The sequence below is a fragment of the Bos mutus genome, chromosome 19 (genome assembly GCF_027580195.1).
Source record: "Bos mutus isolate GX-2022 chromosome 19, NWIPB_WYAK_1.1, whole genome shotgun sequence".
Lineage (NCBI taxonomy): Eukaryota > Metazoa > Chordata > Mammalia > Artiodactyla > Bovidae > Bos > Bos mutus.
The window spans coordinates 1,679,115-1,706,926 of NC_091635.1; the positions used below are offsets into that span (position 1 = coordinate 1,679,115).

The window sequence follows — 27,812 nt, forward strand, 5'->3', positions numbered from 1 at the left end:
GTTGACTCTGGTCCCTGATGTGTTCTTGTACAGCTTACAAGCTACAGATGATTTTACATTTTAAAATTGTTGAAAGAAGTGAATGTGACATGTAAAAATTATATGAACTTTATTCAAAATTTACAAAGAACTCTTACCAACAGGAAAACAAAACAATCCAATTAAAAAATGGACAAAAGATCTCAACGGTCACCTCATCAAGGATACACAGATAAACATGCCAAGAGATGCTGAATCTCATAGGCTCTTAGGGAACTGCAAGTGAAAAGAAGCATGATGTACTGCCCGGCCGGAGGCTGAAAATCCAAAACACTGACAACTCCAGATGCTGGCGAGGGTGTGGAGCAACGGGAGCTGTCATCTACCGTTCACGGGAACGCAAAATTGGTGCAGCCATTTTGGAAGACAGTTTGGGGGTTTCTTACAAAAGTGTACACACTCTTAACCATACGAACCAGCCAGTGTACTCCTTGGTATTCATCCAAATGGGCTGAAAACGAATCCACGTGAAATCCTGTGCCTGCCAGGGAATTCCCTGCCAGTCCAGTGGTTAGGCTTGGTGCTTTCACTGCTGTGGGCCCAGGTTTATTTCTGGTCAGGAAAGTAAGATCCCACAAGCCATGGCACAGCCAAAAAAAATAAAAAACAAACCTGCATATGTATGCCTATGGTGTTTTGTTCATAATAAAACCTGAAAGTAACTAAGATGCCCTTTAACATATGAATGGATAAGTACACTGTGGTATATCTGGACAATGAAACATTATTTGTCCTAAAAAGAGATGAGCCACCAAGTCATGAAAAGCTATGGAAGGCACAGCAGGAAGCGAAAGAAGCCAGTCTGAAAAGCCTACATACCTTTAGATCGCAACGGTGTGACGTTTTGGAAAAGACAAAATTATGGAGACAGTAAAATGGTCAGTGGTTGCCACCAGCTGAGAGAAGGAAAAGGAATAAATAGGTGGAATATGCTGGATTTTTCGGGCAGTACTTGATGCAACCACCAAAACAACAGAATGATCTCTGTTCGTTTCCAAGGCAAGCCATTCAATATCACAGTAATCCAAGTCTGTGCCCCAACCAGTAATGCTGAAGAAGCTGAAGTTGAATGGTTCTATGAAGACCTACAAGACTTCCTAGAACTAACACCCAAAAATGTCCTTTTCATTATAGGGGACTGGAATGCAAAAGTAGGAAGTCAAGAAACACCTGGAGTAACAGGTAGATTTGGCCATAGAGTACAGAATGAAGCAGGGCAAAGGCTAACAGAGATTTGCCAAGAGAATGCACTGGTCATAGCAAACACCCTCTTCCAACAACACAAGAGAAGACCCTACACATGGACATCACCAGAGGGTCAACACTGAAATCAGATTGATTATATTCTTTGCAGCCAAAGACGGAGAACCTCTATACAGACAGCAAAAACAAGACCAGGAGCTGACTGTGGCTCAGACCATGAACTCCTTATTGCCAAATTCAGACTTAAATTGAAGAAAGTAGGGAAAACCACTAGACCATTCAGGTATGACTCAAATCAAATCCCTTATGATTATACAGTGGAAGTGAGAAATAGATTTAAGGGACTAGATCTGATAGAATGCCTGATGAACTATGGACGGAGGTTTGTGACATTGTACAGGAGACAGGGATCAAGACCATCCCCAAGAAAAAGAAATGCAAAAAAGCAAAATGGCTGTCTGAGGAGGCCTTACAAATAGCTGTGAAAGGAAGAGAAGCAAAAAGCAAAGGAGAAAAGGAAAGATATAAGCATCTGAATGCAGAGTTCCAAAGAATAGCAAGGAGAGATAAGAAAGTCTTCCTCAGCGATCAATGAAAAGAAATAGAGGAAAACAACAGAATGGGGAAGACTAGAGATCTCTTCAAGAAAATTAGAGATACCAAGGGAACATTTCATGCAAAGATGGGCTCGACAAAGGACAGAAATGGTATGGACCTAACAGAAGCAAAAGATATTAAGAAGAGGTGGCAAGAATACACAGAAGAACTGTACAAAAAAGATCTTCATGATCACGATAATCACGATGGTGTGATCACTCACCTAGAGCCAGACATCCTGGAATGTGAAGTCAAGTGGGCCTTAGGAAGCATCACTATGAACAATGCTAGGGGAGGTGATGGAATTCCAGTGGAGCTATTTCAAATCCTAAGAGATGATGCTGTGGAAGTGCTGCACTCAATATACCAGCAAATTTGGAAAACTCAGCAGTGGTCACAGGACTGGAAAAGGTCAGTTTTCATTCCAATCCCAAAGAAAGGCAATGCCAAAGAATGCTCAAACTACTGCACAATTGCACTCATCTCACATGCTAGTAAAGGAATACTCAAAATTCTCCAAGGCAGGCTTCAGCAGTATGTGAACCATGAACTTCCAGATGTTCAATCTGGTTTTAGAAAAGGCAGAGGAACCAGAGATCAAATTGCCAACATCTGCTGGATCATGGAAAAAGCAAGAGAGTTCCAGAAAAACATCCATTTCTGCTTTATTGACTATGCCAAAGCCTTTGACTGTGTGGATCACAATCAACTGTGGAAAATTCTGAAAGAGATGGGAATACCAGACCGCTGACCTGCCTCTTGAGAAATCTGTATGCAGGTCAGGAAGCAATAGTTAGAACTGGACATGGAACAACAGACTGGTTCCAAATAGGAAAAGGAGTACATCAAGGCTGTATATTGTCACCCTGCTTATCTAACTTATATGCAGAGTATATCATGAGAAATGCTGGGCTGGAAGAAGCACAAGCTGGAATCAAGATTGCTGGGAGAAATATCAATAACCTCAGATATGCAGATGATACCACCCTTATGGCAGAAAGTGAAGAGGAACGAAAAAGCCTCTTGATGACAGTGAAACAGGAGAGTCAAAAATTTGCCTTAAAGCTCAACATTCAGAAAACTGCAATCATGGCATCTGGTCCCATCGCTTCATGGCAAATAGATGGGGAAACAGTGGAAACAGTGGCTGACTTTATTTTTGGGGGCTCCAAAATCACTGCAGATGGTGATTGTAGCAATGAAATTAAAAGACGCTTGGTCCTTGGAAGAAAAGCTATGACCAACTGAGACAGTATATTAAAAAGCAGAGACATTACTTTGCCAACAAAGGTCTGTCTAGTCAAAGCTATGGTTTTTCCAGTGGTCATGTATGGATATGAGAGTTGAACTGTGAGGAAAGCTGAACGCCGAAGAACTGATGCTTTTGAACTGTGGTGTTGGAGAAGACTCCTGAGAGTCCCTTGGACTGCAAGGAGATCCAACCAGTCCATCCTAAAGAGATCAGTCCTGAGTGTTCATTGGAAGGATTGATGTTGAAGCTGAAACTCCAATACTTAGGCCACCTGATGCGAAGTGCTGACTCATTTGAAAAGACCCTGATGCTGGGAAAGATTGAGGGCAGAAGGAGATGAGGATGAGATGGTTGGATGGCATCACTGACTCAATGGACATGAGTTTGGGTAAACTCTGGGAGTTGGTGATGGACAGGGAGGCCCGGAGTGCTGTTGTCCATGGGGTCGCAAAGAGTCGGACACGACTGAGTAACTGAACTGAAAGGAAATCAGTCCTGAATATTCATTGGAAGGACTGATGCTAAAGATGAAACTCCAATACTTTGGCCACCTGATGCAAAGAACTGACTCATTGGAAAAGACCCTGATGTTGGGAAAGTTTGAGAGCAGGAGGAAAAGGGGATGACAGAGGATGAGATGGTTGGATAGTCCATCACTGACTCGATGGACATGAGTTTGAGCAAGCTCTGGGAGTTGGTGATGCACAGGGAGGCCTGGCGTGCAGTAGTCCATGGGGTCGCAAAGAGTTGGACACGACAGAGCCACTCAACTAAACTGAACTACAACAATTAATTTTACAATTCAACTTGGCTAAGCCCCGGTACCCAGTTTTTGTTCAAATACTAGTCTGAATGTCCTTGAGAAGGTATTGTTTAGATGTGATCAATCTTTAAGTCAGATTATCCTTGATTGTGTGGGTGGCCCTACCCAGCCAGTTGAAGGCCTTAAGAAGAAACACTGAGGTTCCTGAGAAAGGAGTTCAGCTTCCAGACTGTCTTCAGAGTCAAGGCTCCAACACCAACTTTTCCCTGGTTGCTAGCCTGCTGGCACGTCCTACAGGTTGGGACTTGCCAGGACCCACAACTGTGTGAGCCAATTTCTTCAAATAAATTCCTCTCTCTCTCTCTTTCTCCTATTGCTTCTATTTGTCTGGAGAACCTGGCTACTAATTTAACTTTCTCTTATTGAACATTGTGGATTTAAATATGCTATTCTGGGTGAAGATATATTTGGGATAAAGATATTTTTACTTGGAAAACTCTCTTTAGTAGTAGAGTGAAAATTGCCACTTCTCTGGTTTTGGGGTTAACATTTTCAATGAATACTTCGGGTCAACACCAACCTTCAGGCTTTATTCTGTGTTGTTTTGGGGAGGGGGCGCGGTGTGGCCTTGCGGCAAGGCATGCAGGATCTTAGCTCCTCACCAGACTTAGTTCCTGCACTCCTGGCCTCTACGGTGGAAGCCCGGAGTCTTAACCACAGGACCACCAGTCCTCAGGTTAGGTAAGCATTTGCCAGTGAGGAAAGACCTCACGGGCATTGGAAAGCTTGCTGGAACTAGGTTATCTTTGAAACCACAATCTTGGGTTCCATAGGAAGCATATACACTCAGCTCAAGAAGGCGGTGATAGTCTGAAAAGTATCCCTAGGAAACCTGAAGTCGGTGCATCTATCTTTAGCCAGTGGAGACTTCAGCCATAACGCCAAGAAATGGTCTCCCAAGACCTTCCTTCCATTTATACACTTGCTTGCTTAGTTCCACTTTGGCTAAATGCACAACTGATGTTTATTTTGCTTCTAAAATTGTTTGCTATTGTTTCACAAACATTGTAACAGCAATTAAGGAATTTTGTTTTAAAGAGAAAAATTGACTTACAACCCTACTGTAGAAACTCATGTTGTTGAGCCTTTTCAACAAATACTTGTTTAATTGGTGGCACCGGCTCTGAGTTGTGGCACATGGGATCTTTAGTTGCAGCATATGGGATCCAGTTCCCTGGTCAGGGATCCAGGGAACCTCGGCCCCCTGCGCTGCGATGGCCAAGTTCTTTTTAGCCACTGGACCACCAGAAGTCCCTTGTTGAGCCTTTATAAGGACATAGATTAAAAAAAAAAAGGCTGGCAGACCTTGGAATTCAGGGCAGAAGGCCTCTGGAGAGGGTAAAACCACACAGAAACTAGGGTGGAGCAATGGTCGCTTCTGAAATGAAATTGAGGAGCTGAAATTCTCCCCAGGGCAGGGTGGGACTGAAAGAGCCTTCACCTCTCTTGGAAACCCCCAGGGCTGTTTGGTTTTTCCGAACCATCGTCTCAGTGGGTCAATAGGCTCAAGAATCTGCTGCCCATTTCTGTGTTTTGTCTTTCAGAGCCCCAGCTCAGGAGGGTTTGGCAGCTACAAGAAGGTTGAGCGCAACAGGAAACGGCCTGTGGCTAGACTGGAGCCTGAGTGCAGGTGAGTGGGGCCACAGCCAGGCCACCCAGCACGGGTCAGCGGTCCCTCAGAGCCACTGGCTCCTCGTCAGCAGCCTGCTGGTCTCCTTACTCTAAGGGTCTTGACTGTGGCAGGAAGGTAACACCGTCCAAGGCCGTCTTAACCTAGTGATGCAGGGAGCTGATGAGAGGTGGGGATAAATGGCAAGCAAACTCATTTGTATTTATTGTAGCCCCCGCCTGGCTGGACACTTTGCACAGCAGCTGCAGAGGAAAGTGACTAAGCTTGCTGCCAGGGTGTGAGCCATCCTGGCCCTTTCACCGCTCCGTGCCTCCTCTTCCTTTGGTAACAGTAACAATAATACCGATGCTAGAGCTATGATGAAGACTCAGTTATGGTGCACGAGGTACTTAGCACGGCCAGAAACGTACTAAGTGCTACAGACGCGTGTGCTGCTACTACCTTTACCTAAGTAATCATTGGAGCCGCACCCTGCTTGTCCTTTCCCACTGAGGAAACTGAGGCTCATCGGGATTAAGTCAATTACCGGAGATGGCAGAGCCTGAAACCAAACTCAGATCTGTCTGACAGCAGTTTTTCTTCTCGGAACATGACTGGGCCTGCTCACTGCTATTGAAGTCCCTCTCCTGCTTGCCAGCTTAAGGCTGTTTGTTCTCTTTGTACCGACACGGTGAAATCCTATATGACAGAGGCTCTGCCTTTAATCCGTCATTCCACCCATCCCTGGGGGGAGATTCATGGGGGTGTGGGCACTTCCCCATACACCCTCCTCTTATCGACCTAATCTGGCCCTTCTGATAATTGTCTGTGCTTCCTCCGACTTTCAGAAAGCGGGGGATAACCACAACTAAATAAAAGAAATACTCTGAGAAGCAGGAGCCCCATCAGACTGCTGGATCCAGGGGAGCAACTGGCCTGTTAGGACAGTGATGACCAACAGAAATAGTATAAACACGAACCTTAAAGGTATTTGAAATTTTTCTAATAGCTGTATCAAAAAGGTAAAAAACAAGGCGAAATTAATTTTAATAATATTTAACCGAATAGATCCAAAATACACTGTTTTGACCTGAAATCCATATAAAATTATTCATGATGTATATATCTTATAATATATACACATCCATATATGTATGTCATTATATATATATTGTTCAACCCCATGGACTGTAGCCCGCCAGGCCTTCCTGCCCTCCACTGTCTCCCAGGAATTTGCTCTAGTTCATGTCCTTTAAGTCTAGGGATACAAGTGTGAAATCCATTGTGTATCTCACACATGCAGCCCTAGAACTATACCCCAAGAGTCCAACAGGTATCAGCCAGACACAAAGATGCGCTTGTTCCAAGGGCCTTCATTTATTGTCTCTCTGCATCCCCTTTCTTCTTCAGGAGCACAGTCTGGGATGGAAAAAAAAAATGGCTGAAGCGGTGAAGAAACCCCCCTCCCCACGCCGCCAACCGCATCGTCCCCGATGGGGGCCGTTTTGCAGGCGGCTGAGATTTCTCTTGCGGTCAGAGGGTCTGCGCCCATCAGTATGGTTTGCACTTCTCACCGCACTGGGTCAGGGGCGAGGATGGGGGTGCTTCAAGTTCTAGGGGGATTCGGGCCTCTCTTGGACCCCCACAAAGTCCTTCCCAGCACTTGGTGCCCAAAGGGGCAGAGGCCTCCGCCAGCCACAGCACCCCGGGCGGGGGGCGCGGGGCGGGCAGCCGGACCTGCCGAGCGGACACTTGGCCGGGCTCGGGTTTCCTGGGCCGGATGGCCGGCCGCAGCCCGGAGGCCGCGAGCGCCGGATGCCCGGCGGGCGTGCGCGGCCCGCACCCGCCCGCGCGCGGCCCCCGGCGCAGCTGCCGCCTCCCCCGGGTGGGAGGCGGTGGGAAGCCCCCTCCGGGTCCCGCGGCCCCTCGGTGGGGCCCTGGGCGGAGCCGCCCACCTGTCCCCCGGGACGCCCCAGGGGGCCGAGCGGGGGCGGGCGCGGAGGGCCGGAGAAAAGGCGCGGGCGGCGCGCGCGGCGGGAGTGAGGGCGCTAGGCGAGCGCGGGACGGGCACGCGAGCTGCCGCGCCGCGCGCACAGGGACCGGGAGCCCGCGGAGCAGCTGGGAGCCCGCGGAGCAGCTGGGTGCTCGCGGCGTCCGAACGGGGACAGGTGAGGGGCGGAAGGTGACGGGCGACGGGAGCCCCGAGCCGGAGACTGCGCGCCGTAGAGTGCGGATCAGGGACGCGCTGGGACCGAAACACGGGCAGAGGGAGGACCACTCCGGGCGGGGGAGGGGCGAGGGTTCGCCTGCAGGGCCGCTGCCCCTTTAAGGTTGCCGGGGCGACGGTTCTGGCCAGAGCGAGGCGCATTGACGTCAGCAGCTGGGTGCTGATTGGCTGCGGCGCGGCCGTTTCCGGTGGCGCCGTTGCGGAGCCGCTGTCGCCGAGTGGTGAGGGGCCGGGAGGGCGTCGTTGAGGGAGCCCCGTCGGCCGTCTCCTAGCCCGCAGCCCGAGCCCGCCGCCGCCCGTCCGCAGGTGAGGGGACTCGCGGGCCCCGGCGCGCCCCGCCTCGCCGCCCGCCGCCCGCCCGGGGGCGCCGGGACGACCCAAGATGGCGTCGCGGGGAGCGCCCTGCGGGGGGACGGCCGCTCCCCCGGCGCCGCCCGCCCGCGCGGCCTCTCCTCACGGCTGCCGCGGGCCCCGCGCTGGCCGGCGTCCGCGCCGCGGGCCGCCCCGGCTGCTCCCGGCTCCCAGCGCGGGCCCACCCGCGCCGCCGCGCTCGCCCTCCCCACCACGGGCGGCGGCGCGGGGCCCGCGGAGCCCCCAGCCCTTCCGGCCGCCTCGGGGGCGGGGGCCGTGCTTTCCCCCCGCGGCCGCCTACGCGGCCGCCCGCGGCGCTCTTCGTCCGTCCCGGCCTGCCGCCCGCCCCGCCCCGCCCCCGCGGCGGCCGCCGCCGGCCTGCCCCGTCGGTCCGCCCTCGCCTCCCTCGGGGTCTCCCCGCGGCCTTCGACCGGAGCGAGATGGGGGCCCTCCCTCCCGCGGCCGGGGCCCAAGTGCCGCGAAGGGCACGTCCCTGCGCACGTCCGGGGTACCCGGGGCCCCCTCAGCTCGGGGCGCGCGCGCCCGCGCCGGGGGGAGCTCGCGGGAGTGGCCATCTCCGTGGTCCCCGAGGATGACCCCCAGGAAGGGCTCCTGGCCGCGGCCTCAATCAGCGACCTTCTCAAAGGGTCTGACATACTTCCTCGCGTCTAATCCCTTGGACACAGCGTTGTGTTACTGTCACAACTGAATTTCCAGAAGAAGGAACCCCAGTGTTTTCTTAGGAGAGACAATGCGGTGTCCGTTTTTCAGCAGTTGAGTAACGGGGGGCGAGGGAGAGAGCTAAATTATAGGCTGTTAGAACTGAGTACAAGTGCAGAGTGAATCTGTAGTCCATTAAGAAATTAATACCATGAAATACGGATTTTCCGGGGTTCACACGATGAACACATGAACCCTGGAGCATTTCTATTAATATGCCGCCAAATTTCCAGTGTCCTCTTTTTGGTCTTTTAAATACATTGTTGCAAACAAAAAACCAGTTTCACCTCTTGGACTCAGTTCTCTCATTTCTACCACAAACCTGACCTTTGAATGGTTTCTCTGGTAGTTGAAAACACGTATTGATGTTCCGAAATGTATCAGTGTTTGGAAACACAGATCTCATGGACCGATTTTGGTGGCTTTCAGTACAATGTATTTTCTAATGCAGAAAATCCTGAAGTGGATTTTCAGTTGATACGGTTGTCTGACCTGTAAAAGAGGCGGGTGTGAATCTATCTTAAGGTAATCTTTGTGTGTGTGTGTGTGTTAGAGTTTATTTCTAAAGGAGCAGCAGGAATCTTTTTCTGTGGCCTCTTTAATTTATGTGCCTGTCAGATATCTACAAACTTTCTCATGGTCTGTTAACTAGTCTACTGTTATAAAGCTGTCAAAACAGAATGAGTAACAGCATAGTACTGCCCCTCTTCCCTGTGCTGTTTCTTTGTCCTTTGAAATTTAGTTTGATCTCTTTGGTTTTGTGTGCGTTGTATTTGGAAAACATGGGTTAGTACGGAATTCTCTTGCAGAGTGGAGAGGACCTCACCTTTATCTTCTGATCTTAATTACATGGTAATTAGAAAGGAAAACAGTTTGTGACTCTTTTGTTAAGTTAGTGAGCTTTGAATTCCAGGCTGAGGTTAGCTGCCCATTATTGCATTTGTTTATTTTACTTCACGTCGAAGTAGTTTAAACCCTCTAAAATTCACTAAATGTAGTTTATCTATTTAGTTTTCATGTGAGTTAAAAACTTGATGGTTTAACATTTCCCTATTCAAATCTTTTATAATTTACTTGTTAAGGTGTTTATATGGTGGTTTTTTTTTTTTTTTTTTTTTCCTATTAATAACGTATAAGATTTTCCCTTTTACTAGTGAATAATTGTGTTATCATTTAAGGCTGGAATCTGGTACAAAGAGTCTGGGATTAAAAATTGCTTTTGTTACTCATCTGGGGTTTCTTTTGTGTTTTAAACCATTTTGGTTGTGTTGGCTGATCAGAGCCTGCGCTCGGGTGGTTTGCTGGCTGAGATCGGCCTGCTCCCCTGGGATCCGGGTTACGTGAAGGGGACGTCAGATGTCCCTCTTGGTGCTTCCTTGCTTTGACCAAGTGCTGACTGCTGTGCCTTGTAGTTCTGTGTCCTGTTTACCCTTTGCACACGTCCCACGTCTTCAGGATTCCTTTTGCAGAAGAGAACTGAATGAAATTCCCTTGGGGGCCTGCCTGACTCCTTAGCACCAGCCCCTGCTGGGAGAGCCGCTCGTGCTTGCTCTCTCGGCCTGGGGGCCGGCCGAATCCTGAGTCCTGCGTCCTGCCTCTCCGGGCCTGGGCCCTGTGCAGCGGGACCTCAGTGCAGCACTGCCTTGCCAGAATGTGCCTTCTCTTCATACTTCATTCCCTAGCCCTCACCTCCCTGTTTTACAATTTAAAAAATCTACCTAGTGAGAATGAAATCTTTGTGAACCAGTTGCCTGGTGAGTTTGTTAAATCGAAGGCCAGCTTGACGTTCGCTCTCTGTGAATAGTTTTCCCAAGCTTCTGTGTCTTCTCCGTAGTGAACCATGGCTTCCGGCACCACCGCCAGCGAGGAGGAGCGCAGCCTCCGGGAATGCGAGCTCTATGTCCAGAAGCACAACATCCAGGCGCTGCTCAAGGACTCCATCGTGCAGCTGTGCACCGCACGGCCCGAGAGGCCCATGGCCTTCCTCAGGGAATACTTCGAGAAGCTGGAGAAGGTAAAAATAAAAGGGGGAGCGCGAGAGCTGACCCTTACGGTTGTTAAATGCAAGGCTGGAGAAGGTCGCTGATTTCTATCATTGGGAAGAAAAGCAATTCTGACCAAATAATTATTTATAATCATCATCATCATTTAAAATAGAATTTCAGAAAAGAAATGCAGTTAATGCGTTTGTAGTAATTTGTAACATTGTAATCAGAATTTATCAAAACTACTCTGAATGCTCAGTTTATTTGGCTACAGGTTTTCCAACCATAGTTCCATGTAACTGTTTTAATTAATACATAAAATGGACCAAATAAAGTACCTGAGTTGATTCAGTTGATTGGAAGTAGTACAGCACTGGTCAGCAGAAACTATCGCAAGATTGTAAATTGATTATACTCCAGTAAAAATTAAAAAATAAAAACAGTACATCAGTGGTGTGAATTGAGAACTTCTGCAGTACTTCAAAGCATCTATGCTGTTTTCTTCAGCAAAACAAGTAAACTTGCAGGCTTTACCCTACGTTTGAAATCACTGTACTGGAGCATCCGAGTCCAGCTTGTGACTAGTACGTTAGAAACTCTGAGTCGTCCAAGTATGTCTTACTGTAGGATATGTCCTAGCATAAATTGACTGTGGAGCAGAGAGAGCAAGATGGACAGCTGTCAGAATTTTACTGTATTTACAGTTCTGGTCAGGACTTGTTTCCCTTTGAGAAAAAAGAGATTCAGTTTTTACTCATTGTTGCGCATCCTTATTGTGTGTGTGTCGGTGGGACCTAAGCATGGGGTATGTGCTTCTCTAAGCAAAGTGGTCATTTTTCATCAAGGTCAGTGCTTTAGTTCAGTTCCCTCAAAAAAATGATGAAGGAGGAAGTTTGGTTTGTTGAGAGTTTTGTAGTTTGTTTGATTTGCTCCTGAAACTTCAGCAGGATAAAGTTACAGATTTTCTTAACGCATATTGAAGTTATGATGTGGTTCATAATGACTGTGTACCACTTGGGAGGCATTTTCTTAGGTGTATGATTGTTAATTATCTAGTTGTATTGCAGAAAGTTTTATACTGTATCCCACTGGTTTGGACAACTTCTCAGTCAGCATAATTTATTAGTAAAAGAATCTGTTTTACTAATGTTCAGAAAATGTTTGGGTGGCTCAGTGATTGGACCCTTTTTCCAGTTTTCTTGGAAAGCTGTTGAAATTGGTGTCTAGTACCATGATTGGAATAATTAAAAACAACAGGAAAACCCAGCCAGTCCCAGTGCATGTAGCCTTGGTGTTTTGGAACTGTGGTAGGAAGTCTGGTTTTTACTTAAGCAGTTTCTGATAGTGGAGCACTGTAGCGCCAGGCTGCCGTGGGCCTTCCCTCCCTGTTTGGAAGTGAAGTGCGTTCCTGGAGGTCTGGTTCTGAAGTTGGTCGCTGTAAGGTGATCCCTCTTCTCTCTGGACATCAATAGCAGCCACCCGCTGAGCGGACAAGGTGGGTGAGGCATGAAGTGTGTGTCTTTTTATAGGGAGTGGTGCAGTGCCGTGCTCGTCTCAGGGCTGCACTTTGATGGCCCTGTTGGAGCACTGACCTCAGGGAAAGCAGGAAAGGACCCTGAAAGTCATTTCTGTGCACATGGGGTCTTTAGATGTGATGTGTGTCGGCCTCTCTACCCCTTAAGAGAAGTCACAGCTTACCACTTTTGTGTGTTCATGGATTTTTGTTCATTTGCATCCACTCCTTTAGCTGAGGTTGACTATGGATATCCGGGCATTGAAGAAACTAGGGTTTCAGCTGTTCAACAGGTCATTTTTCTGTACATTAGGTGTTGAGTTATATGTCTGAGAATACAGGCACACTCTTGTCTCCTCTTTGCCATGCTAACCAGGGCTCATGTTTCTGGTTCCCTCAACTGCTCAGTAAGAAATGCCCCAGAAACCTGTCTCAGTTGGTCCATTGACAGCGTCTGCATCTTTCTTCAGACTGTTGTTTGTCATCCGAGTCCTCTCTTTTGTATGTGTTCCTTTGAACCTTGCCAACTAGTAGATGAGAGGAATTGTGATGGCTCTGACTGTGGAGTGCCTCCTGTGTGCCAGGTTCTGTGTGAGCCCTTGACCTTTTGTAAATGCTCATTATTTCAAATATGTGAGGTTGGTGATTGTCACCGTTTTAGAGAGGAAGCAGTAAAGCTAAGAGAGGGGTCAGGGAACTTGGCTGCGGTCATACAGGGACCTCGTGCCCCCCACGTCTCGGTGGTTCACTCCAGATGTCCTGATACTGGGTCACGTGCAGCCCTCTCTGCTCAGCCCGTCTTGTCTTGGCTGCACATGTTTTGTTCCGGGGTTCAGTGGAAGGAGCAGCCATATATAAGGCATGCTGTTCTCAAGGCAGAGCAGGGCAGGCGCTCTAGGGGCCAGAGTACAGTCTTACAAGAAGAGGGCCTGGCGTGGCAGAACAAGCCACGTACCAAACCCCGAGTCAGTGGGCTGGGACGTTGACGTCACCCTCTGGGAGGAATGGATGTCAGGGCAGGGAGGATGAAAGCACGCTGAGTGAGCCGCGGGCGCAGAATCAGAACTTAATGTGCTGGGATGCACTGACAGTAAGGGGACGGGGGCGGGGGGGTTCTTTTGAGGAGTGAGGAGACTGAAGAATGACAGCAGCGAGAAAAAGGATATAAAACGTGTCACGGTGCTTGGGAGAAATGGGCGACCTCAGCCGTGGCTCCAAGTCATCAGGATCAGGACACGTCCAAGCGCCGTTGGAAGGTGGAAATCCAGGAAGCATGGTTACAACCACAGTGCTCTTGGCACTTCAGAATCGTATAAGACAATAAAAATTCACTTAGATAGACAGTACTTCCAAACGAAGGGTTACTTGTGAGGTTTTTCATGAATTTTTTGTGAAATATCAATGACACATCTTGGGAGGTAGAATCTGTGTTTTCATTTATGCTCTTGAACTTTAAACTTTGGGCACACTGGAGTTTTAAAGTTCTCTGTTAATATGGAATGAGAAAAACCTTACCTGTTACTGTAATTACCAGAACGATAATGAAGTGGGTTTTCTTTGAAAATTTTTTAAAAAACAATTTAGTTACATATTTGCCCGTGGCTCAACATGACAATGAAAAGTCTTTTTCCTACGCCGTGGCCTCCCTGGAGTGCCGCCTGAGTTCCATCATACACGGGCATTTACACACCTGTGTCCAGTGTGTGCATGGCATCCCACTGTATGGACGCACATTAACTGTGGGTGTTACTTAATCGCCACATTGATGACTGTTTTGGTGGTTTCTGGTATTTTGCTGTTAAAAGCTTTGGTATAATGAATAACTCTGTATATGTAATTTCACATACATGCATGTTTAAAATAAATTGCTAGCAGTAGACACACTTTATTATTTGATCAACAGGTAAGTGCGTTTGTAACTGAATATGCAAATACATTCACGGTAGTTTTGTTACAGGCCTTTGTTATTGTGTTTTTAATCGAAAAATCTAGAGAGATGAGAAAAATAAAGCTGGTTCCTCCCTCAAAAAAAAAAAAAACCCATCAGTCACAAGTCTACTAATAGAAATAAGCACTGTTCTTGCCTCAGTGGCGGTGGTTCCAGATGGTTCTTGCTGCACTTGTGTGTGCTTTGATTTGTCTTGATGCCAGATGCAGAACTGAGTACCAGGCGGGAGAAAAAGCCACCACCTCCTTAAATTCTTTTTTATCAGAATTTTTCAGAAATAATTAGTAAATGTTGTCATTTAGAATTTCAAGGCTGCTTTAGGAAAAGAATGGAGAGTGAGTCACGAACGAGGAGGTGATAGCTCGCCATTCTCGGCTTGTTTCATTCGGGTTTGGCGTCAGTCATAACTCATTCTCTACTGCAGACCTGAGGGGATTTCTTTTTAAGGCCCTAGATCTGAAAAATAAGATTTTTAAGTAGTTGATCTTGGTTTCATATGGATTGGTTTAATAAGTTGTTAAAAACAGGTAAACCGAGTGTCAGCCCTGCCCGTAAAGAATGCTTCCAGCTCTGTTAGGGTAAGTATTGTTATGTTTGATCTTAGTTGAAGTCCAGGTTCCCATCACATTTCATTATTTGTTGAATATAAATCCCACAGGCTCAGCACTCTCTCTCTTGTTTTTCTGTGTTCCCCTTGCCTAGTGTAGATGTGGAGTGGCAGGTCCACAGAATTTGTATTGAGTTAATGGAGTAACCTGATAGCCTAGACTTTCTCATGTCACTTGCTGTGCCTGAGTGATATTCCTAGATGGCATGCACGGGCAAGGCAGGGATCTCACTCCTTTCCCAGGGTTTAGTTTTGCAGTTGATGGCTGTTGAGTGCGTTGCAGATCACCGTCGCTTTATTGCCTCAGTGCGTGTATGGCTTGCATATGCGTGTTCTGTGCCCTTGTACCAGTGGCTTTCTGTTTGTTAGTGTAGCTCCTGTCACCATCTGAGGAGCAGTATGACCTTTCAGAGTATTGCTCTTCAAATTCGACTCTGCACTTTCTGCCATTCATGATTCGCCTTTGCGCCTTAACTTTCACGTTGATAAGGAGAGGTTTGCAGTGACTGAGGACTGTGGTTAGACTAGGGGAACGCCAGTGAAGAGCACCGAGGCAGGGTCTCGTTTTATAAACTTGTAATTTTTCAGGAGGAGGCAAAGCAGATCCAGAACCTGCAGAAAGCGGGCAGCCGTGCAGACTCTCGGGAGGATGAAATCTCCCCGCCGCCCCCTAACCCGGTGGTGAAGGGCCGGCGGCGACGCGGGGCCATCAGCGCTGAGGTCTACACCGAGGAGGATGCCGCGTCCTATGTTCGGAAGGTACCTGCCCGCGGGGATGTCTCCTCTGATGAGCGTGCGCTGTTCCCAGCAGTAAACACAAATGGGGGGGCCGTGCTCCATCCTTGCTGTTCCTGGGTGCTGGGAGCAGGTTTCTGCAATAAGAGCCCATCAGAGGAAGCATCTATAGTGATTATAAAACAGCGAGCACTTGAGTTTGGGGGATTTTCTTTTCCGTGGTGGTGTTCTGCGGTGAAAGACCAGGCAGTACTTGTTGTCCTGCATTGTGGTGTCAGTTTTTTGACGTCCTCTCGTTCGTGTGGTGGCTTTACCCTTTTGCTCTGTAAGTGTCTTTCATCTCCATTGGCTTTTTCTCAGAGCCAGTCTGCCATTTCCAGTTATGCGATTAGCCTGAAGGGGGAGGATAATTGGGCTGGCAGGAGGTTGAGAGACTAACAGTGCATGATCACACTTCAGACGATGACAAGTTACCATAAAACGCTCGGGTGTGCCTCAGTAATGACCGTGGGTAAGGTGATTGTGGTTTGTTTCTCGGGTTGTTGACTAGGAACCAAACACCAGCCTTTCAGTGCAGGCCTAGTTGTAGACAAAGGGGATTAATTAGTCAGTATTTGTTCACTCAAAGTCAGTATCTGTTCACTCAAAGTCAGTATCTGTGGGGTCAGAGATAGTGTGAGAGTGTTGTGTTGAAAATACTTAACTCAAAGCAGCCTTGTCTAAGTACCTAAGGTAGCTTGACATCTAATTGAAATGTCGGTTGCAGTCATGAAGTTGTTTTGGTTTATGGAATGTGGGGAATGGTCATTGGACTTCCTGCTCTTTCCTAGGTTATACCGAAAGATTATAAGACAATGGCTGCTTTAGCTAAAGCCATTGAAAAGAACGTACTGTTTTCACATCTTGATGATAACGAGAGAAGGTAGGTGATATTTTTTTTTTCGGTACAGTTGGGATCCCAAACTAGCTGCCTCACTGTTGCAAGTTTTAAAGGGTCTTCATAATTGTTCACCTGGTGCCACTCCAGGCTGAAAATCTGGAAGCTCTAAGGTTAACTAACAGACTAAGGTCTGTTAGTTTTAAGGTTAATGTTTTGTAACACGAAGCCTTCTCTCTCTGCAGTGACATTTTTGACGCCATGTTCCCGGTTTCCTTTATTGCTGGAGAGACTGTTATTCAGCAGGGTAAGGGTGGCCGCTTTTATGGCAAGTGCTATTAGTAAAGTTGTGAAGTTTTTTCCTCTTTCAGCCTACCATCTTCCTTTTGGTATACTGTTGGATTTTCTTATTTCTTTAATTAAAATTTTCTCAGCTAAAAGTAAACGGCACACTTTGCCTAAGGGGCTAGTATTTCCCTAATGTCAGTGTAGTTTTGTTTATAGTAACTGTTAAAATTTGTGCATTTTTACTTTGTAAGGAATTCCAGAGCCACATATATTTTATATATCTTTTATATGGATCATTAACCAGTCAGAGGAAGATGAAGCAGGGAATAAGCCACACTCAGACTCTTCATCATCTAGCTTGTCTCTGTGTAAGGCTCTGTCCCTTCTGCCGGCTCTTACTTTGCCCACATACACTGACATGGAGCTCATCTTCTGGGTGTTCCTCTTTTTGCCTTTCTTATTTACTCTCAATATTTTCATGGGTTTTCATAATCCATGTATTTTCTTCTTTAGTGACAAGGTGATATGTTGTTACTATTGTATCTTGTTTGTTGTTTTAGATGACATAGTGGTTAACATTTCTAATTTCTATGCATACAAGTGGCTTGCTTAAGTTATTTTTCAGAGGCATCTTCACCATGAGATGACTGATGACCTGGTCAGTTTTATGACTTGTAAAATATATTGCTGGACTTTTTGGTTTGATTTGTTCTTTTTTAGTTTATAATTTGCTTCTGACTTTTTTACTCTCCTCACTTTTAGGTGACGAAGGGGATAACTTCTACGTGATTGACCAAGGAGAGATGGACGTAAGATTTAATAATAAAAATATGTTGAGAATCTTAAAAGCTTGTTATTTACTGCTTCTGAGAGTGTCTGAAGGACTATTACATCCTTGTATGTTAGATTCCTTTTGCCAGATGTTTTACTGACACCAAGAAAGGCCATTTTTACTGACACATAGACTTTCTAAAGGTACTTCCTTTGGTTGAGTGTACAGTTCGGAGCTTTCACTGGGTTAGCGGTTCAGGCATGTGCGCCTGCTTTGCAGGAGAAGGTCAGGGGGAGGCTTGGCAGGTCGTCAGCTGGGAGACTTGGAGCAGCCTCTGTCCTGTACATCTTGTCCTCCCACAAGAGTATTAGAAAACTCAGTGGCACAGCAAGTAAAGCGCTAACCAGCACAGTGCCTGGCACAGGGCTCTGTAAGTACACTTGTTCAGTGGCTGAGTTGTGTCCCACTCTTTTCAGCCCCATGGGCTGCAGCACACCAGGCTCTTCTGTCCTCCACCGTCTCCTGGAGGTTGCTTATAGTCATGTCCATTGAGTTGGTGATGCTGTCTAACCATCTGATCCTCTGCTGCCCCCTTCTCCTTTTGCCTAGTAAATATGTGATGAGCACTGTTAAGGCCTGGTTCACTTTTTCACTCTCATCGTCTGCAGTGGGGGCCCTTTTCTTCCCAGATGATTAGGCCAGCTGTGTCATAGACACTCTGGGAGTTTGAGTTGTCAGAAGGCAGGTGCTTTGCTCTGTTGTGTTCCAGAAAGGTAACATTTTATTTTCTACAACAAAGTTCAGGATTCTGACCTTTTAAAAGAGTGTGCGCGTTTTTAATCCGTATATATTTGTGTGTGTAGAGATAACCAGTGCTTTTGTATTTTAGGTCTATGTCAACAATGAATGGGCAACCAGTGTTGGGGAAGGAGGGAGCTTCGGGGAGCTTGCTCTGATTTACGGGACTCCTCGAGCGGCCACTGTCAAGGCCAAGACGAACGTGAAACTGTGGGGCATTGACCGGGACAGCTACAGAAGGATCCTCATGGTGAGACCCGTGCGAGTGGGTGCAGCCTGCCGTCCAGGCTGTGCGACTCGCGCTCGACAGTGCTACCGCGGGAAGGTGGGAGTGCTTGTAACGGTTGGATGCTTGGTCTTAGCATTACCCGTTACACCGTTTGCGACAGAGGTCTTTTAGAACCGAACTTTGGCTGAAATAATATGGGAGATAAACACAGGGTGTGTGTGCAGTGGTCAGCTGATGTTTGCAACTGCCTCCGTTGGCCAGCGCATCTTCCTGTAGCCAGGAAGATCTTCACACGGACGGACGGCTTGATGGTGCTGCTCTGACGTTTCTACGATAGCAGTTTGAGTCCTTCTTTCTGTAGAGGATTGGCGTTGTGGAGCAGGACCCTGAGCTGGAAGTATACTCAGCTTTACTTGGGGGCTTTTTTTTTTGGAGAACTGATTATTTGCTTTTTTTGACATTTCAGTACTTGATGAATTCTTTGGCCATATACCTGGTGTTCCTTTTAGGAGCAAGTTACCGAGAGCTTCTTATTGAACACAGGCCTACCGTCTTCAACAGGAGAGAACAAGCGAGCCCTGGGTGACCGTTGCCAGCTTACCTGACACAGCGCTTGTTGCTCCACAGCGCTATGCGGTTTACACGCTTCAGAGACACGACTTTCTCTTTTTCATTTACAGGGAAGCACGCTGAGAAAGCGGAAGATGTATGAGGAGTTTCTTAGTAAAGTGTCTATTTTAGGTAAGTTGGAAAGTTGCATGGAGAATCGCTAAATTGAAGTGTTAGTGGTGCTTAAGGAAGTGGATTCTGTTTGCTAAAGATTGCTCAAGTTATCAGCATATTTTCATAGTAACAAAAAGCACGGAACTGTGAGACCGAGGTTTGGCCAAGAAGGAGTTTCACCTTGTGTTTAGTTTGCTGGTGGATGGCTGACTTCTTAGTTAGAAATCAGTGCTACTGATTCTTCCTGGAAGGATAGAAAGACTGGACCTGTCCTCCAGACAGCAGCCGGCCGGTTCCCCGGGACTTGGTCTCCATGCTCTGTCAGTGAGTTTTTTTAGTTCAGGAAAGTGAGTGTCGCCAAGAATGTGTTTCTTCTGTGGAAAGGTTTGGTGTCACTTGCTGGCTTTCTCTGAAAAAATGCTAGAAGTTTGAGGAAATGCAGAGCAGCGTAATGGGAGGTGCTGCTGTGGGATATGTTACAGGGACTTGGAGATGTTATTACAAGCTGCTCTTCATTGGGAGGGAATGGTGGATTTCATTAAGGTCACGCAGTCTTGAATTGTTGCTTTTTACAGTGACTTGATTTTTGTGCCCTTAGTTTTCCTTTCTTGGAAATGATTACTATTTAGTGTCTTGAGTGTTAGTTTGGCCTTTGGGAACATAAGTTATTTTTTAGTTATTCTTTTTGGTTTTGTAAATAAATCTGAGTTATTTCTCTGCATTTCTGGAACAGATTCTTTTTGGGTCCTGTAATTGCAGGTTTGAGTTGCATTGATGGCAGTCTTTGGCAATACTTAATGATCACATTCTTTTCATTCCTTTCCCACTGGATGAGTTGGTGTAGGTTAGTCTGGCTTCTGGGCCCCTGGATTCAGGAGGGTGCGTGGGCCACCTGCAAGTGACGGGGGGCGTTGCTGAGAGGGGCAGTTGAGACAGGTCCCAAGTTGAATCTGAGCCGCACTGGAGTGTCTCAGTTGACTTTTTATACTTTTTGTTTTGAAATTCTTAGCATGCCGGATAACACAGAGAAACTCTTTGGATATTTGCCTTTTAGAATCTCTGGACAAGTGGGAGCGTCTCACGGTAGCTGATGCATTGGAACCAGTCCAGTTTGAAGACGGGCAGAAGATTGTGGTACAGGGGGAGCCGGGTGATGAATTCTTCATTATTTTAGAGGTAAAGAGGGGCAGCCCCGGAGGGAGAAGTGGGCGCTGGTTCTCAGTCACAGCTTCTGTTCTCGGGTCACCTGACACTTTCAGTTAAAGGTTATCGTCCCCTTTGAAATGCTGATACTTGCTTTTCTGCTAGGCCACCACATTTTAAATGAGTTTAAGTCAGAATTGTGGGAGGTATTAGCCAGATTCTGATTTACTCAAATTAATCCTGCTTATACAGGCCAAACAGAACTCCACCACTCAACGTGCAGACTGTGAAATGATGTACATTTTTGTTAAAATCATGCTTTTGGGCTGTTTGGCAATAAAGGGCCCAGCTCAGGTCTTTAAATTCTCTGTTTTCCTGTGTTTTATATGCTCATGACCGTGGACATGGAGATCCACACAGCTAGTGTGCTGTGAATGTGGTCAGGAGAAGCTGCTGGTATCTCTCCGGCCAGGGGTTGAGGAAGTCTCAGTGAGCAGGGCCAGGCAGGAATGTGTCCAGGCTCTTCTGAGCCCCGGCATTTCTGTCGCAGACAGAACTCTGTCACAGAGGCAGCAGGCAGGGACAGTACCTGGAGGAGCTGGGGCATCGCCCGCGTGCCGCTGTGTCCATGAAGAGGCGGTGTGCCTGGGTCTGCCCTCCTCCCGCAGTTTCTCGCCTCAGTCCAAACCCTGGCAGTCCCTTGGCAGCAGGAACCCCGGGGATGGAGGTCAAGCCTTTGCTGACTCTCCAGTCCCCTTCATCACGTGAACACAGAAGATGTGAAGTAGCTGCTATTTGTTCTCCTTGCAGAGCTCTAGGTTGCACAGGGTGGTAGTGTGTCCCTGGGAGTGGGCCGTGTTCACGTGTGTTGCTCTCTGGTGGTCCCATCACAGGGCTCAGCCGCGGTGCTGCAGCGGCGCTCAGAGAACGAAGAGTTTGTGGAAGTGGGAAGGTTGGGGCCTTCAGACTACTTTGGTAAGTGGGTCCCGCAGGGTGACGTCCCTCCTCAGCAAGCGCCACAGTCCTTCCTGGCCTTGTTTTCCTTCTCCTGCGTTTCAGTTTTTACTTTAGTTTTTTGGCTCTCAGAGAGTTTGACCTTGACTCAGTTAGTAGTTACATTACTGTCTCATGTCTGTCGTTTGTTCTGAAGTGCAGATGTCGTGTGGCCTGGGCGGGTCTCTCTCTGCTCTAAGGGTGCCTCTCGGAAAGCGTTCCGGGAGTGTGCCCGCTCTCAGCCCCCTCTCCCCTCCAGGCGAGATCGCTCTGCTGATGAACCGGCCCCGTGCAGCCACCGTGGTGGCCCGTGGCCCGCTGAAGTGCGTCAAGCTGGACCGGCCGCGGTTCGAGCGCGTTCTCGGCCCGTGCTCCGACATCCTCAAGCGCAACATCCAGCAGTACAACAGCTTCGTGTCCCTGTCTGTCTGAGGCCCGCCCCGGCGCCCGGTCCGCCCAGGCCCCCACGCAGACGCTCTGTGCCCGCGCAGCGCCCTGTGGCCACTGGCACCGCAGCTTCTTGTCGGTTTCTGTTCAAGTTGCTTTTGTGGCACCGTTTTTATTTTGGAGCATTACTGAGTGCTCACACAGTTAAATAAATAGAAGGGTTCTCTGGAGACTTTGCTGTCCCCGCCTGTCTGTGCAGTGTTGGTGTTCACACCCCAGCCCCCGCCGCCCCTGCCCCAGCCTGGCTCGCTGTCTGCCGAGGGTTGACCCCGCTCCCCTGAGGTGCGTGGCGTCTGAGGCACAGCGCGAGGTTTCCTTGAAGTGATGCACGTTCCTGCTGCCGCAAGTGTTCTTTAGACTGTGGCCATGTGTGCTGTCTGCCTCTATGGAATAAATGATTTCCCATGAAGCTCTGAGGATTAGGAGGAACAGGTGTAGAAGAATCTTCATGTAGTAGGATGTCTGCCTGTAGTTAGAGTAGCTTAAGGGTGGAAATGCCTATTGTTGCTATGATACAACCAGTTCTTTTTCTTTTTTAATAAGTATTTGTATTTGTCAGGCTGATATGCCTGGTTTTGTTTATCTCTGGTTGTTAAGGTTTCCTCTTCAGTTCCGCAGCATGTTGAGGTGTGCCTGTCTATTCCTGCTCTCTGCATTTCACACCGAATCATAAGCCACAAATACCAGTTCTGATTTAACGACATCTGCCTCAGCTCACAGATTCTGATTAGACCTTCCTCTTTCCAGCTAGTGCCAAATACTCAGCAGCAGATGCTGAATTGATAATGAGAGTTCAAGGTCTGCATTCCTGGTTGTTAGCTCAGAGCCTCTGGTTAGCGTATGTCCTTCAGGTGACCCAGGATGGCCATCTCTTACGCTCTGCAAGCCCTGACTCCAGGAGAGATCCACTCCGTGTCGACGGAACAGAGAAATGGAGGAGGGGTTGCTGGAGGGCGGTGGCGGGCAGACGGGTTCACTGGGGCAGGGGGCTCGGGAAGGCGCTCTTCACTTGGCTTCAGCGCCCGCACCACCCCTCGCCCCGCTTTCAATCAGCTAGACTTCATGGGGGCCTGGGGGTGGGGTAGGATGTGTCTGTGTTACACATCCATCAGAGAGGCCATCCTGCTGCGAAGTTCCGCTTCCCTGTCCGCTGTTGTATTCCCTGGGAGACTTTTCTGTGTGAACTTGTTTTGAGTCTGAGCTGTGTTGCGGTGCTTTCCAGCCCTATCAACCTTGCGCTGCTACACTCTTCCCTTGCACCAGTGAAAGCCCCACTGTTCATCTTCATTGTTTTTAAACAGCATCTCACAGTTCCGTAACGTAGGCACTTCTGTTTGCATTGTGATTTTTGTGACCTAACATGTAGGGGTGTATTTGGGAGTGACTGCAAGTGTTTCTTTTTCCATCTGTATGCAACTGGCTCTGATTAGTAATCCCTTCTTACCCTTTCCTGGGTCATTAAATTGGTCATGGTACATGTTTTTCACAGATTAGAACAATTTCTAGGTTGTTACTAGTTTGGAGTATAAATCTGGGAAACATTTTATTTACATTTTAGTGTGGAATAGAAAGCCACCTTATTACATATTTTTTATTTTTCAAAATTATACTAAATGAGGATTTTTGATCTGTATTTTGTGTTTAGCTGCCTTTTTATATTTAAAAGATTAAAAATTGTTAATTAGCTTAAAGCTTAATTTGATCTTTGTTTAAATGCCAAACTGTACTTTAGAATGTCATACGTTTGCACAGTTTCCTGTATGTATGAAATCATGTTCGTGTATATTTAGATACCCACAATGCTTCGTAAATGAATTTTGCTCTTAAGTCATTTGGCTTTGCTGTTTACCCCTTTTTGTAGTTTTTAATCTAAGCAAACTGAAGTCTGAATTTAAAGATCGCATTTTAAGCTTTGTCTTTGTGCAGTCTGGGTGTATATGCGAAATCACAGTTGCGTCGTCTGTCTCAGCGGACATCCTGAGCTTTCGCAGTCGTCATTTCTGGGCTTGGTAAGGGAGTTTGAGATCTCCTGCTCTAACAGTGTGGACACCAAAGGACCATTTTGTATTGTTCCTGGTTACTAGTCCGATTATTCTGTGTGTGCTAATATACTCTCTTCTTTTTGTTATAGATTGTCTCAACGGTAGGTCAAGTAATAAAAGATTAAATAATTTAATTCTTTAACGAATCAGTCTTTCTTCCCTTTCTCCTTTCCTTCTCTTCTCCATCCCCAGTCCCCCAGAAACTCCGAATCCAAATCCGGTCCGCAAGGATGAAAATTGATTGTGAGTTAGGGGATGAGGGGATCATCGGAAGAATACGTTTGTTTTCAGTGTTTTCCAGTTCAGTTTGTCAGTGAATCTAAACTCCTTCCTTTCAGGGTAATTGAGATGTACCGGATCTGTTTACCGAATGGTGGGAGGAAAAGGTTCAGTCAAGTCGAAGAACGCCTTTTTGTTAAGGGTAGACTGGTTCTCTGACTCCTGGATCAGCGTGCTCCTTGGCTTAAATTTAATAAGTGCGTTTGTGTATTTAGGTGTGTGTCTGTGTTTTGCACACATACAAGGTCATTTCTAATACTTGTTCCTCAGATTGCTGAGGCGTGGGATGGGTAATTGAGTCTGTTAGGATGGTAGATTTCGTTTCTTCACCCCCTGCTGGAACCGTGCTGCTTCGTAGCACATGCGCTTTGTCCACATGCAGTCACCTCCTCCCGCAGCCCACTGGAGTTCGAATATTTAACGGACTATAATTGAAGAGCATTTTCCTGGGTTGACTATACTGGTTGTAGATTAATTGTCCCTCTCAAACACTGGCTCATATGAAATCCTTTTTTAATGATGTGAGTGTATTGATGTCGTGAAGTTGAAGTTGTATGATGTTAGTTTTCTTAACATTGCCTTCTCTCCAACCACAAATTGACAGCTGAACCCATTCTGTATTTTTGTTAGGCCCCAGCAAGTGTATTTCTAGGTGGGCTGAAACAGCACTGAGAAGCAGCGTCTGGATCACCATTAAATGTGACCCCCAAGTAGCTGTCGTAATAGCACCAGGGAAGCCTGGAGAGGAGAAGCGGAAATCTCTCCCTTCTTACCCCTGGAATTTTACACAGAAGCCAGTGTTGCTGCTGAAGGACAAGTTTGTGAAGTGCAGACTCTTCACAGTTGGCACAGTCTGTGGTTCAGGGTCTGTGGCCCTCCCTAGTCTGTGGTGCAGAGCTGTGACTTCATCCTGATGCAGCCTAAAACCCAAACCCCAGATGACGAGGGTTTGTTCTTTTGTGAAAGCTCTGCCAGTGTAGATAAGCAGCGCTGTGGTTTCCCCAGTCACCACTAGGTGGAGAGCTTGTCATCGCCTTTGTTCACCTTAGAGTCATCGCAGTTGATCCTCGTTCCTCACGGAAGCTGTATTTGCGCATTTTGCAAACCTGCCTGCTCGCTGGGACGTGTCTGTACCCCCAGCTTAGCCCTTGCAGCACTGTCACGGCCACGCCCAGGCCAGAGTCGGGCGGAGGAGACGTTGTCCTGCCCGCCACATGCCCGGCCCGGGGCAGGCGGCACCCTGCCTCCTTTCAGACTTAGGTCTGTGATCCAGCGCCCTTCCTGTTGGTCTACTTAATGCCCTTTTTTTTTGGTGTTTTTGAGCTGCTCTGTCGGTTATTTCGCTGTTTAAAATGGCCCCAGAGGAGTTGTCAGCTTCTGGCTCGTGTTCTCGAGTGTGACTACCTTCTCTCAGGCGTGGGTTGCAGTGCTGTTGGCCACGAGCTCAGCATTCATGAAGCAACAGTAGTAGCTGACGTGCTCACACACCCCACACACAGCAAAGGATCACGGGTTGGTTGGTGGGCAAAAGTGTAATGAGAGGCTCGGGGGAACCTGCGGCCCCGTGTTTCTAATAGGAGCAAACAGCTGTCTCCCCGACTCACTGTCTCTGGTGACTCTGTCTACCATTTTTTGGTGGTGGCAGTTCAGTTGCTCAGTCATGTCTGACTCTTTGCGACGCCATGCACTGCAGCACACCAGGCTTCCCTGTCCTTCGCCATCTCCCAGAGTTTGCTCAAACTCACACCCATTGAGTTGGTGATGCCATCTAACCATCTCGTCCTCTGTCTAAACCACCACCAATAAGAGAAGCAGCTACACTTGTTACAGTCCTAAGCCCAGATGCCCTCCAGGTTTGGGGGAGGCTGAGCTCCTCCAGACCTCTCCCTCCACCAGCTCACAATCTGTCTGTTCCCTTTCATGTTTTCACTTTGCCATCGGTAATGACAGGAGAACACAGAAGGTTCTTACAAAGACAAGAGTTTTCTAGTCATGGATGTGTGGGAAGAACCTGATAGTCCCAAGACTGGGGTCTTCTGTTTTATGGTGTTTTTGACAAATAGTGGAGTCTTGATGTTATTGAAAGAATAATGGTGTGTTTAGGACAGCTGAGTCGGGGCACCTAGGCACTGGGCACACGGGTCTCACTCGGTTCTGTTACTCTGAGTTTGTGAAGGAGGCCAGCGTCTATTATCGCGGCCACCTGAACACAAGAGGCTGGCCTGACGTGGAGCTGGGCTTAACCTGCCTGGGGCTCTGCCATTTGGGTGTTGAGACCGTCGGTTCTGTCCTCGGCCGCCCCTGCCTGCGTGTTTCCGGGCTGTCCCTCCGTGTGTCATTACCTGGTTCCCCCCACTCCAGAAGGAGACATTGGCTCAGAGCAGGAGAAGTGGGAGGTGGGTGCCCCAGGGGCAGGGAGACGCCTCAGTGACGCAGGCCTCTGGGGTTGAGGTCCCTCTACTGAAGACTGATTTTTGTTGTAAAGTCAACAAACAACAGCTTCACAAGCTGGGTGCATTTTTGTGTTCGGTGGAAGAAACACTTTGGCACAGCTGTGACCCCCTAGGTTGTGTGATTTTAGTTCACCTCTCTGAGCCCCTCAGTTCCTTGGCAGTCAGGATGAGGTGGGGATTGTCTATGTGGCGGGAGCTCGGGGAGCGGCCGTGGTGTCTGCACCTTGGGGCGTGGCAGTGGGGGCCCCGGGGGGCCGGAAGCCCGTCTAGAGTGTGTCCCCTGGGGCCGTCCCTGGGCGCACACCCGAGGTCCTGGATGAAGTCCAGAGAGGTGCTGACCTGGGACCCGCCTCAGCCTCAGTCTTACCCCGCTCATCACGAGCATCTGAGCCTCTGGCCTTCACCAGAAAAGCCGACCTACGACAGCAGCGCTTGTCACCTGCTGACCGATCAGCGTGAGTCCACTCCCGTCGCGTGTGCTGTCACGGGCTGCGGAGTGAGCAAGAAAACGTCCTATTCAGACGCAAGCAGGTCAGCAGAGACAAGGCTGGCGAGACAGTAAGTCCCAAAAACGGCTGGAGGCTTAGGAAGTAAAGTGGACTGAGCCCTGTCTGAGCGGGTGGCGGAGGGGAGGGCATCTAGAGCGTCAGACTGCTCCGGGCAGCCCGCTGCCCTCGGGGACTGGCGGGGGCACTGCCAGGTCTCACAGGAGCCTGCACTGGTTGGCAGGCCGGGTGGGCCCCGGCTGCCCTCAGGGACTGGCGGGGGCACTGCCAGGTCTCATGGGAGCCAGCACTGGTTGGTGGGCCGGGTGGGCCCCGGCTGCCCTGTTCCAGGCCAGGCTCGTGCCCCTGCCGGATTGGCCTTGTGTTGTCCCACTGCAGGACCCCCTCGCTTTGCCTTTTGTAGCTACTGACGCCAGTCCCGACATCCTTGATGCCAGTTCAGTCAGTGTTTACTCTGAGATGGAAACATCCTTTTCGGATACCCTGAGCAGATCCCTCTGTTTACCTCTTGTGATACACATCTGAGAGATCACAGGGGACGGCTGTGTTGAGACGGGGCCACAGTGATTGGCGCGTGAATAGAGTGAAGTGCACTTTAAACCAGCTGGAGAGTCACCATGAGTAGTTTCTTTCTTTGTCTGCTTGTGAGACAC

The 27,812-nt window shown here is 48.3% G+C and overlaps 1 protein-coding gene across 2 annotated transcripts; it reads left to right on the forward strand.

Moving 5' to 3' along the window:
- Positions 1-7,532: 7,532 nt before the first annotated feature.
- Positions 7,533-24,055, forward strand: PRKAR1A (protein kinase cAMP-dependent type I regulatory subunit alpha). Of its 2 annotated transcripts, none has more exons than XM_070388977.1 (11): positions 7,533-7,691; positions 10,656-10,835; positions 15,463-15,633; positions 16,440-16,531; positions 16,732-16,793; positions 17,537-17,583; positions 18,436-18,594; positions 19,254-19,314; positions 20,351-20,472; positions 21,333-21,414; positions 21,692-24,055. In XM_070388977.1, the coding sequence occupies exons 2-11, from the start codon at positions 10,662-10,664 to the stop codon at positions 21,862-21,864; spliced, it is 1,143 nt and encodes a 380-aa protein (XP_070245078.1). In that variant the 5' UTR covers positions 7,533-7,691; positions 10,656-10,661; the 3' UTR covers positions 21,865-24,055. The 2 variants fall into 2 exon arrangements, with proteins under 2 accessions (XP_070245078.1, XP_070245077.1); XM_070388976.1 differs by lacking the exon at positions 7,533-7,691 and adding an exon at positions 7,898-8,056.
- Positions 24,056-27,812: the final 3,757 nt, after the last annotated feature.

Coding starts and splice junctions, on each gene's coding strand:
- PRKAR1A (XM_070388977.1), top strand. CDS start 10,662: ATGGCTTCCGGCACCACCGCCAGCGAGGAGGAGCGCAGCCTCCGGGAA. Junction 10,836..15,462: donor ACTTCGAGAAGCTGGAGAAG/GTAAAAATAAAA, acceptor GTAATTTTTCAG/GAGGAGGCAAAGCAGATCCA. Junction 20,473..21,332: donor AATTCTTCATTATTTTAGAG/GTAAAGAGGGGC, acceptor GTCCCATCACAG/GGCTCAGCCGCGGTGCTGCA.